This window comes from Nicotiana sylvestris, chromosome 10 (assembly GCF_000393655.2).
Source record: "Nicotiana sylvestris chromosome 10, ASM39365v2, whole genome shotgun sequence".
NCBI classification, from domain to species: Eukaryota; Viridiplantae; Streptophyta; class Magnoliopsida; order Solanales; family Solanaceae; genus Nicotiana; species Nicotiana sylvestris.
In genome coordinates this window covers 146,170,171-146,181,861 of record NC_091066.1, presented here as the reverse complement: position 1 = coordinate 146,181,861, position 11,691 = coordinate 146,170,171, and the positions used below count along the sequence as shown (strand labels likewise).

General features: G+C 40.3%; 1 protein-coding gene across 1 annotated transcript; it reads right to left on the bottom strand.

Annotated features, from left to right (window-relative positions):
• Positions 1-9,758: 9,758 nt before the first annotated feature.
• Positions 9,759-10,349, bottom strand: LOC138880086 (uncharacterized). Its single transcript, XM_070159740.1, has one exon. It carries the CDS (start codon positions 10,347-10,349, stop codon positions 9,759-9,761), a length of 591 nt encoding a protein of 196 aa, XP_070015841.1.
• Between the last annotated feature and the right edge of the window lie 1,342 nt (positions 10,350-11,691).

Genomic DNA, 11,691 nt, shown 5'->3' with positions numbered 1-11,691 from the left:
GAAGAGAGAAGTCCAATAAATATGAGAATTAATTAGAAGTGATTATATGCTTCCTGAAGAGGGGTCTGCCTCCGAAGGATCAGCCGCCTTTTCTGGTGACTTTAAAGCTCTACGTACTTAGCTTCTTTTTTTTTATTTTTTTTTTGCAAATATCGCGTTGGCCCTTCTTTGGAAATTAACCAAATTTGACTCTATCTTCTTTTGCTAAGAAAGAAAAAGAAGAATGAGTTTCTACTCATATTTTATCACTGATTGGCGGAGCCAGAATTTTCGCTAAGAAATATCAAAATATAAAATTAAAAAACAGTGAAAAATTAAGTAGAGTCAGCATACAATAAATATACATAAAACAAGCAATACAATATAATTTTTTGGCTAATGGATATCAATTGACATCCCTTGGCTGAATGTGGCTCCGCCACTGCTGATTCTTTATAAAATTATTTACGTTAACATGTTAGGTTGATCTATAATGACAGATGATTTCGTATATCAACTATGATATATGATATCTTTAAAAAAGAGTAATAACCTGCTATATAATCAGTTATATTATACTAATAGTGTAAGATTTGTTATACTTTCAACATACATAATTTAAATTAAAAAGGAAAGATTTACTTATATACATTGATAGTGTAAATATTTGTTTTGGTTATTAGTGTATTTTAGCTAGTTTATATAGGTAATTTATATTATTTTTCAGGTTACTATCTTGCTTTTTAATGAATGACTACTTATAGTCATCTTATAGGTGTTAAAAAATTTAGATTGTAAGTGTATAGAAGTTAAATTCAAAAAAGAAAAAATAACATACCAATTAGAATCACCTACCAAGAAACTCTAAGGTCAAGGGAAAAATGGATTCCCAGTAATGACTCTTATTTCTCACTTCAATGTCTAGTTGTACCCATTTGTAGTTTGTTTAGTCCAAAAGGAAGAATCTCAAGAAACTCACTAAATTGACCCTTCTAGGGATTAGGATATTAATTGTTGTTTTCATGACTATATTGAGCTTAAGTCCATGATTATTATATGTAGTAGATAAAATAATGTTACTCCCTCCGTCTCAAATTATCTGTCGTATTTGTATATTACACGCCCCTTAAGAAAATAATATTTAAGAGGTATTTTTTAACTATTTTACCTTTATTTATGTCTTATTGGTATTTGAACAATAATAATATTAACCCATAATTGAGGTATTTATAGTTTTCAAGAATAATTACTACTGATGGTAAAATTAGGAAAAACAATTAAATTAGTTTTGAACTTCTAAAATAATAAATAATTTGTGACAATAATTTTTAGAAACCACGACATATAATTTGAGAATGAGGGAGTATATATCAAGACAAGACAAACTTCCAAGAACTTATATTTTAAGAATTACTAGTTTGAATATTGCTATTTGGAAACACAGAGTCACAGACCAAAAACATTTCCCAAGGCAAAAGCGCAAAATTATATTAAGAAGTAAAATTCCCTAGGGGACTAGCCACAGCCTTATGATTATTTTTTAAATAGTTAGAAGCTATAGTTTTCTCAGGATCCAAAAATCCATTTCCTTCTATTCCATTCTTTCTCAGCTTCTATTCCACTGACTTGTCAGATTGAATACAGTTTCTGCTAAAGTAAGTAATTGACTATATTGAAAGATACTCTCCAGCTAAGGTAATTAAGGGCAGCTTATCTTATTATGAAAACTTGAGGGGTATTTTAGGGACAATAGTTCCTACATTAGAACAGTGTTAAACTACCCTAGTTGACCCTTTTGGGGTCCACACACAAATTCAAAAGCTTTTAGTCAGATAATTTTGACTTTCTTGTCCTAATATTTTTCAGCCCTTAGACATTTTTTGGCCTTGAAAGTTGGATTAGTAGGTAAATCCTAAAAAATTTATTTGGACCTTTTTACCTAATGGAGTATCTCTTTTCTTTAATATACTTGAAAAGAACGCTAAGAAACATTATATTGTTTATTCTTCCTTTCTTTTTATTTTTCATCAATTTTAGGACTAACTATGAATATAAAAAAACATTACTACAAAATCTCAAATACTAACTATTCCGTCAATGAAATAATATTATTTTAAATATATCTAGCTCACTGGAAGTTACAAAATACCTCCAACATTTTGCAAAATCTTTTCAAACCTTATAGTAGCATTTTTTTAAATTATTCATCCGGTGTTCGGTATAAGGGTGGCAGACGGTCCGGTCCCGGTCCCAAACAGGCTTCGTGGGCCAGGCTTAAATGGACCCGGGCTTCATGGGCTTTTGGTGTAACCAGACCGGGACAGTGTACTAATGGTCCCGGGCTATGTGGGCTGGGCCCGGTCCTAAACGGGCGGGGGCCTTGACTATTTTTTTTTAATTTTTTTTATCTAAGGCAATTTCTTGTAAATTATATAGCTTATATATATTATATATACTATATCTATATCTATAATATACATATATACTATATAAATTGCTTATATGGGCCTGGCTTTTTTTTTCTTCAATTTTTTTTATCTAAAGCAATTTCTTGTAAATTATATATATATATATATATATATATATAATTTAGATAATTTACAAGAAATTGCCTTATATAAGATTGTATATATAGTAGTATAGTATTATAGATATACTAATCGAATATAGCTTATATACTATACACTTAGTATATCTATAATACTATACTACTATATATACAATCTTATATAAGGCAATTTCTTGTAAATTATCTAAATTTATATATATATAATAAAGATGAACTCGGTATCAAAGTTGCAAATTAAAGTTTACATTTAATACTTCAAATTAAAGTTCAATGCTTTCAACATAATACTTCAAATTAGTCTAACAAACTAAAACATAAAGCATAATACGTCTAATAATTTTAAAATAACACAAATTGTCTCAAATCAACTTAAAATCTTAAATACGAATGTATGGAGAACGCGCAAGACAACTCTGTATATGCCTCCTTAAATAGCGTGTGCCCTTCAACTTTGGAGGATGAGTGTAGACTCGACCACAGTTCTTGCACTTTATTATGTAAACTTCTTTATTTTTTTCTACCACATTAAAGTGTTCCAAAATAAATGGGCGCAATATAGAATCACCGGGCATGATTTAACTTGAATTAAGAATTTGAGTTTGAGAAACGAGAGATGAGTGAAGACTTGAATACTTCAATTTGAGTTGGAGAAATAAGAGAGATTGATGATTTTATGAGAAAAATAAAAGAATGAGGGGGTATTTATAGTTGAAAATACGGAAAAGTGTACTTATAAAAAGTTTGGAGTTAAAATAAAGTTGGGAGGTTAAATGGCTATTTTAGAAAGCCCAAACGACTATTTTTGCAGGGTAACGACCATTTTTCAAATGTTGCAACGACAAAAAAAAATTGGATTTTTTTTTTAAAAAAAGTAGTCGTTGGGCCCGTTTGAGCCCGTTTAGGACCGGTGAACCGGCCCACTTAGGACCCGGTCCCGGTCCTAAAGGCTTCTTCAATGAACTGTCCCACTTGGGCCTCAAGCCCCCTGGTCCGGGCTTAAAGAGGTAGGCCCGTTTTGGCCCACTATCCATATGGGCTCGCGGGTCTGGGCATAGTCGGCCCACTTGCCACCCTTAGTTCGGTAGCCATTTTGGGTCTCGACTAATCCGGATGTGCGTCGAGAAGTTTTGTTTACCTCGAAAAAATGTGAGTAACAATTAAAGATATTTAGTGGTTTTAAAGATACGTGATATATTTTAATACTAGTGGTTATACAAGTAATATTGAGCTTATCTAAGAAGAAATAATAAACCAAATCAATGTTGTTGAAACAGTAGGGGCCTTGAGCTCGGCTATCTAGGGATCTCGAGGTCAGCTAAGACTAATAAAGTATGAACAATAAAGTAAAGGTAATAAAACTGAAGAGTAATTGCTGAGCACTTTAAATAAGAGAAGAATAAGAATGTTCTATTGTAGTGAATGATCTGATCTTTACAAAATGATTGGGGTCCCCTTTATATAGGAGGAGAAAACCCCAATATAGTACCTTGCTCATAAAGGTAAATAATTCCATTGGTACAGGTGTATAATGGCCTAGTACAGGCTTGTACCATTTCGTACAACCCTTATCTTATAATTAATGTCCAGGTCCACGTGTCCTTGAGAAATTCTCGCTCTTTATTGATTGACTTCGAGATTTATGTTGTCCTCGATGCAGGCCGTGCTAGGACTATGATCAGCTTCCTCGAGGTAGGTGTCCCTTAGCCGGATCTGACCCCCACTTCGAGTCTCTCGGGCTCGGACCTATAGCCCGATTTAAGACTTCAAAAATCATGCTCCTCAATTGTGACCGCATACAGATAGTCCTCGCGTTTCTTAGAATGAAATGATATGAAATGGTTTGGATTCCCGAAGCCCTTAGTGATAATGTTGTCCTCGTGATACCAGCATTTGAAGTGACCGAAATGTCCCATCGGCCCACTTCCCAAAAATATTGAATGCACGCCAGCGTTGGTCGTCCACTAACACCACCGAATCGTCATTGCTCCTTTATAAATATGAGGCATTTTTTCTAAGTGAAGAACTTTACGCTCTCTTCAATCCTTTCTCTTCTTCATCTCTTTCTTCAATCACTCGCTTCCCCCACCTCTTTAAGTGCCAGAAAACACCAAGCTCTTGCCGGAAACACCACATCCCTATGCATTCGTACTCTTTAGCTTATAACCATGACCAAAACTTTCAAGACGGTCCCCAAAAAGGACAAAGCATCATCTTCATTTGCCTCCCGACCGACCACAACAGTAGTGCCGCCAACACTTGAGGAGATCGCCCCTGGTGATTGAATTATCAAGAAGGACTTTGGTATTGAGAATCTTCCCAATGTCGAAGGCCGATGCAAGCACGTATCCCGATACATTAGCCTGATAATGGAGTAGCTCACCGTCGAAGTAAAGAAGGATTGTCGGTAGGGAGATGAGGTCGAGGTTCAAATCCCGAGGCCTGATGAAAGCATAACTACCCACAAGAAGGGGTTTTTGAGTGTTCACTTACCCCTTCACACTGGGTCCCCTCGATCCGGTGGTGATCGACTTCTGCAAGGCGTACGAATTCACCTTCGGTCAACTCTACCCTTCTTTTTGGCATATCGTGATTATGTTGTGGTACTTTTCTGAAAAGGCCAAAGGTTTGAAGCTCACCCTTAGCCACCTAGTTTGGTTGTATTGGCCCCAGTTATTTCGAGGGCTCATCAAGCTGCAACGCCGAACAATGAAGTCCTTCTTTTCCAGCACCGACAAACCCAAAGACCGGGGTTAGATGAGCCGGTTTGTTAAAGTAAGAACTTCGGACATCATCCCCGAGGAAAAAATGTCATTTTCAGAGAAGTGAAACTTTAACCGTAAGTGGAGTTCGTATTTCTTGCATAGATTCATATTCTTTCATGTTCCATAACGCCCTTATCTTTCTTCTGGCAGCCAAAGCTTGGGCGCCCCTAGAGGTTCCCAGCCTCGAGGATTGGGTCAGAAAGTTAGCTACCACTTTTTCCTACGATGAGCGCAAGTGGTGCGATTTAGCGAGGGGCCGGTGGGAGGCCAAGAACCACGATGAGTACCCTCCAATAGTTTCAACACTTTCTATACATTTGGCGGTGTTCTTATTTACTCACGCTTGCCTATGCAGGCCTTGGAGATGCGCCCGAAATGAGACTGGCCCCGCCCGGGGAAACAACCAAGCCTTCAAGTCCAAAGCCCAAGAAGGACAATAAATGAAAAAGGTCTCGAAACCCGAAGACCCCCAAGACAAGAAAACCTCCACTCGAAGGCTGCAAAAAGGGTTTGCTCAAACGGGCACAGACTAGGCCCATGACTCCCCGGATGGTGAGGAAAATGATAAGGAAGAGTCGGCGCTGGTGACTCGAACCAGGAAGCCAGTTGAGGCCACCGGGCCTTCCGAACTGGAAAGCCCATTCCATGGTGAGGATGCCCGGAAGAAAGAAACGGGCAAGGACCCTGCGTCCTCGATGGTTGAGATTGCACCTCCGTCTTCAGCAACTATACCGGAGGGGGTAGCTGCTGAGACCCCTAATGATAATGAGAATTCCCCAAGTGAAGAACTCAGGGCCGCGACAACAGGCCATTCCCTTTCATTGCCAACCTTTTCAGAGGGGGAAATCGATGAAGCCAACGTCTGCACATGCCCGATTCGAGCAAAGTCAACGAGGACGATCTTTTCCAGGGTTGCTACGCTGGGATTCAGGATGTCGATAACCTGAATGATGCGTCTGCTGCTTTTGAAGAGGCTCAACATCTCCTTTCACAAGTAATTATTTACCTTTAGCTTTACAATTTTTTCTTTCTTTTCTTTCGACTGATATGTTTCCATTTCATGTATAGGCCGTTTCAAAGTTTAGAGATGAACTGAGTCGATGTGAGGCCAAGCTCAAGAAAGTTTCGGGCGAAGAGAAGCCGTGATACTCCTCTGTAGCCAGAAGGAAGAGGAGCTTAAGGATCTCTGAACCGCGTTGGCCAAAGCTCAAAAAAGTGTGTCCGAGCTAGGCGAGCAGGTAACAATGATTTTAACAGAGTTTGGACTTCTTGGACCTACTTTAGAGGCTAATACTTTAGTATCTCAGCTGCAGCAAAAGCTGAATATGATTGGGCAACTCCGGGGTGAGGTAGATCAAGTTCGGGCTGATTGTCATCAGTGGAAGAAGAACATGGATAAACTTGCTGCCGACAAGGAAGTTATTGCGGCCCAACTGGCCTCGACTAAAGCTCAACTCTGAGGCATTGAAACGAAGGGTCTATCTCAGGCCAAAAAAATCAAGGAGTTGGAGGCCGAGTTGGCTAAAACCCGGGCCGAGACTACACAGGCTAAGGCTGAAGCTGTACAGGCTAAGGCCGAAGTTGAGAAGATGAAGGTTGTGGCTGATAAATCCATAGCTATATATACGAGGGAAGCCATGACCGTTCAAGATGAGTGGAGGGAGGCCTCCGATCAGGAGAGACGGAGCAATGAATTGGTTAAGTGCCAAGCCCGGAGGGAGACTCTCGAGGAAATCCATGCCCGAGGGTTCAACCTTGTTGAGGAGACAGCTGAAGCACAGGCGTGGGAAACTGATGCCAAGTTCCTCGTCTCTTCTGATGACGAGGACGCTGCGAATGGTTCCGGAGAAGGGGAACGCGAAGAGGCTACCTCTGAAGAAGAGGGAGTTTTCAAAGACAAAGCTGCCAAAGGCGCTGCTCCTGAGGGCATTACTCCAGTGGATGTGAACCTAAAAATAGACTACGTTTTTTCGTCTTTCTTTTTTGTGCAAGGGCCCCTCGTAGGCGTTGTAAATTTACCTTGTAAATCAATTTTTGTGAATATAAGGGACCCTTTGTTTTAACTTGTATTGAATTTTGTTCTTCTTTGTGGAAGATTTCACTAATTCAAGTAATTAGCTCGAGTATTGGTTCAGACTTATAACGCAGTAAAACCTTAGGCTTTTAATTGGTCAACATAATACCTCTTATGGTTTTATTATTCTTCAAGCAAAGTTTCAATTGACTTGATGTGAGCTCGGGATGTCGGAATTCTCGAGTCCGAGTTGAGGGTAAACGAGATCTCGATCTCTATATGTTTTGACCCTTAAGTCGGCCCTTAGGCTCTTTAAGTTGTCCCTTAGGCTCTTAGACATCGGCCCTTAGGCTCTTTAAGTTGGGCCGTTTTGGCCTCTAAAATGGCTATACTTTCTCCCTCTTTTTTGGCTAAAAGACTTAGTAAAAATTTTGTATGCCTTAACATATGTTTTTTGTACCCGTTGGGTCTTTCGAGGGTTCCACGTATCGGAACCTTATTCATGACTTGTTTGTGCTATAATAATCGGATCCCCTTGGGGTTTTTCCGAAGGCTGATGTTATCAAAGCCTTTGGATTATTCGAGAGCTGAATTTATCGAAGCCCTTTATATTTTGCTTTTGCCGAGGTAGCCTGATTTAACTAGTTTTTCAATGTTCGAAGGCCTTTAATTTATGGCGGGAGTCGGACATCTCTGAGCCACATTATTTTGGCTGTAGTCTTTATGTGATCGAAGTCTTTAATATGGTCGTAGTCTTCGGGTATGTCACTTGGACTTGTTTCTCGATAACTCTTCGAACTTGTCCGAAAGGTTAGTCCCCGAGTATATTGGCCTTGGCCTTTGTTTTGAGGGGGGGGGGGGCTTTTTGAGGTCTTATGGGTTCGAGTTTTCGATGACTCAGATGTATTAACTGTCAGTGACAGTCCCCGAGTATTTCGAGGTGCTTTGGCCCTTGATCCGCTTCCCGTAGGATTGTAAGTATAGAGCTCGTAAGATAGTAAACATTTTTGAGATACAAAGTGTTTTTGATATAGCCAGAATGCTTTAATTGATACAAGCGTACATGTTTTGCTGTAGGGGCTCGATTATTCTACATGGACCCAGTTCATCTGACTGTTTCGTCCATTACAAAGTTTTCCTATTGAGACCCTCTTAGGCGTGAAATATCTTTCTCAAAAAATATAACCCCGAGGGTGATGCCCCAAATATTCGAGGTTGATTAAAAAAAAGCCTTGAATATTTCGTTGAATGTTCCTTATGTAGCATATAGGTGTTGCCTCGTTAAAAACCTTGCCGGTAAAACCCATTTGGGATAAAACCCGATCTAAGGGAAAAAGAGTGCAACACATGCTTTCAAACCCAAGGTCTTCGGGCTGAGAGATGCCTCGACATCTCAAATTGAATATCTACAAGGAGTTAGTTTTAACCACAAATGGAAAAGGGGAGAAGGTCGAACCTCAGCAATAATATCGCTTGAGCATCGATGCATTCCAATTGTTTGGTAGTTGCTCGCCTTCCATTGTGCTAAGTTTGTAGGATCCTTTTCCTATGATTCCTAGGACACGGTACGGTCCTTCACAATTGGGGCCTAGCTTCCCTTCGTTTGGGTCTCGAGTGACCTTCCTTAGGACCAAGTCCCCGACTTTGAAATATCGAAGGTTCATCCTCTTGTTGTAATACTTTTCTATCCTTTGTTTTTGCGCGACCATTCAAATCAATGCAGCCTTGCATTTTTCATCAAGTAGTTCGAGCAAAGTGTTCATAGTTTCGCGATTTGAGTCCTCAGTGGCATGCTGAAACCTAACGCTAGGTTCCCCGATTTCGATAGGGATCAATGCTTCAGATCCATATACCAAAGAAAATAGGGTCTCCCCCGTACTCGACTTCGAAGTTGTTCGATATGCCCATAGCACCTTGGGCAACACTTCTCTTTATTTTCCCTTCGCATCATCTAATGTTTTCTTTAAGTTTTGAATGATAGTTTTGTTCGTGAACTCTGCCTAACCATTTGCGCTTTAGTGGTAAGGTGCTGATAGAATCCTTTTGATTTTATGGTCCTCGAGGAATTTTGTTACTTTGCTGCCGATGAACTATTTCCCATTATCACATTCTATTTTGGCGGGTATCCCGAACCGACATGTGATGTGGTCTCATATGAAGTCGATGACTTCTTTTTCCCTTATCTTCTCGAAGGCCTGCGCTTCAACCCACTTTGAGAAGTAGTCAGTCATAAACAAAATAAATTTAGCTTTACCTGGCGTCGTGTGTAGGGGGCCGACGATGTCCATCCATATTTCATGAATGGTCACGGGGATAGGACCGAATGGATTTGCTCACCCGGTTGATGGATTATCGGCGTAAATTTTTTACATTTATCACACTTTCTGATGAACTCCTTGGTATCCTTTTCCATGCTAACCCAATAATACCTCGCTCAGATCACCTTGCGAACTAGAGAGTCTGCACCAAAATGGTTACCACAAGTACCCTCATAGATTTCTCGTAGTACGTAATCGGTATCCCCGGGTCCCAAGCATACTGCCAGTGGTCCATCGAAGGTTATTCTATATAACATTCCATTTTCATCGAGTGAGAATCGAGCTGCTTTGGTTTGAAGTGTTCTCGACTCCTTTGGGTTCGCGGGGAGCTTCCCATGCTTCAAGTAGTCGATGTACTTATTCCTCCAATACCGCGTTAAACTTGTTGAATTAATCTCTGCATGGCCTTCTTCGACCACCGACTTCGATAGTTGGATGACAGTCCCCAGGATGATATCATCTTCTTCAACTGATGATCCCAAGTTTGCAAGTGCATCGGCCTCGCTATTCTGTTCTCGAGGTACATGATCCAGCATCCACTCCTTGAAGCGGTGCAACGTCATTTGAAGTTTGTCCAAGTACCTCTGCATTTGGTTATATTGAACCTCGAAGCTCCCGTTTACTTGACTTACTACCACAAGAGAGTCATATTTTGCCTCGATGACCGCTGCCCCAAGGGCCTTGGCTAGTTCAAGACCTGCAATCATGGCCTCATACTCGGCCTCATTGTTAGTCAATTTAGGAGTTTTGATAGATTGCCTGATGACACCGCCCGTAGGTGGTTTTAAAACAATGCCGAGCCCGGGCCCTTTCATATTCGAGGCACCGTCTATGAAGAGGGTCCACACCCCCGACGACGTACCCATTTTTTGCAAAATATCCTTTTCTACTTTGGGTACGAGGGCAGGCGCGAAATCGGCCACGAAGTCAGGCAAAATTTGAGACTTGATAGCTGTTCGATACTGATATTCAATATCATATCCTCCAAGTTCGATGGCCCATTTGGCCAATCTTCTCGATAATTCGGGCTTATGCAAGACATTTCGAAGTGGGTACGTAGTCAGCACATATATAGGATGACTCTGAAATTATGGCTTTAATTTTCTAGATGCGCTTATTAATGCAAGGGTTAACTTTTCTAAATAGGGGTACCTGGTTTCAGCATCTCCTAGGGTCCGACTCACATAATAGACAGGAAATTGTGTACCTTGCTCCTCTCGAACCAACACGCCACTTACCACTACTTCAAACATGGCTATGTACAAGTAGAGTGTTTCATCCTCCTTAGGAGTATGGAGTAGGGGTGGGCTCGAGAGATACCGTTTTAATTCTTCCAAGACTTGCTGGTATTCTGGAGTCCATACGAAGTTCTTCTTCTTCTTGAGCAGGGAAAAGAAATGATGGCTCTGATCTGATGACCTCGAGATAAATCGGCCTAGGGCAGCTATCCTCCCGATCAGCCGTTGTACGGCTTTCACGTTGTTCACCACTGTGATGTCCTCGATGGCTTTAATTTTATCAGGGTTGATCTCAATCCCCCTATTTGATACCATGATGCCCAAGAAATTGCTTGAGCCGACTCCAAAAGCGCATTTGTCGGGGTTGAGTTTTATATTGTACTTTCTTAGGATATCGAACGTTACCTGTAAATGGGTCAAATGGTCCTATGCGCGCAGGGACTTAACTAGCATATCATCAATATAAACTTCCATGGATTTGCCTATTTGATATTCGAATATCTTATTAACTAAACATTGATATGTGGCTCCTGTATTTTTTGGCCTGAAGGGTATTACATTATAACAATACATTCTATACTTGGTGATGAATGAAGTTTTCTCCCAGTCCTCTGGGTCCATTTGGATTTGGTTGTACCCAGAGTAGGCGTCGAGAAAGGTAAGGATCTCGTGGCCAGCCGTATCATCGATCAATCGATCGATGTTGGGTAGTGGGAAAGAAACTTTAGGACATGATTTTTTCAAATCCTCGTAGTCTACATAAATTCTAAGTTTATTCCCCCATTTAGGTACTACCACTATGTTAGCTAGC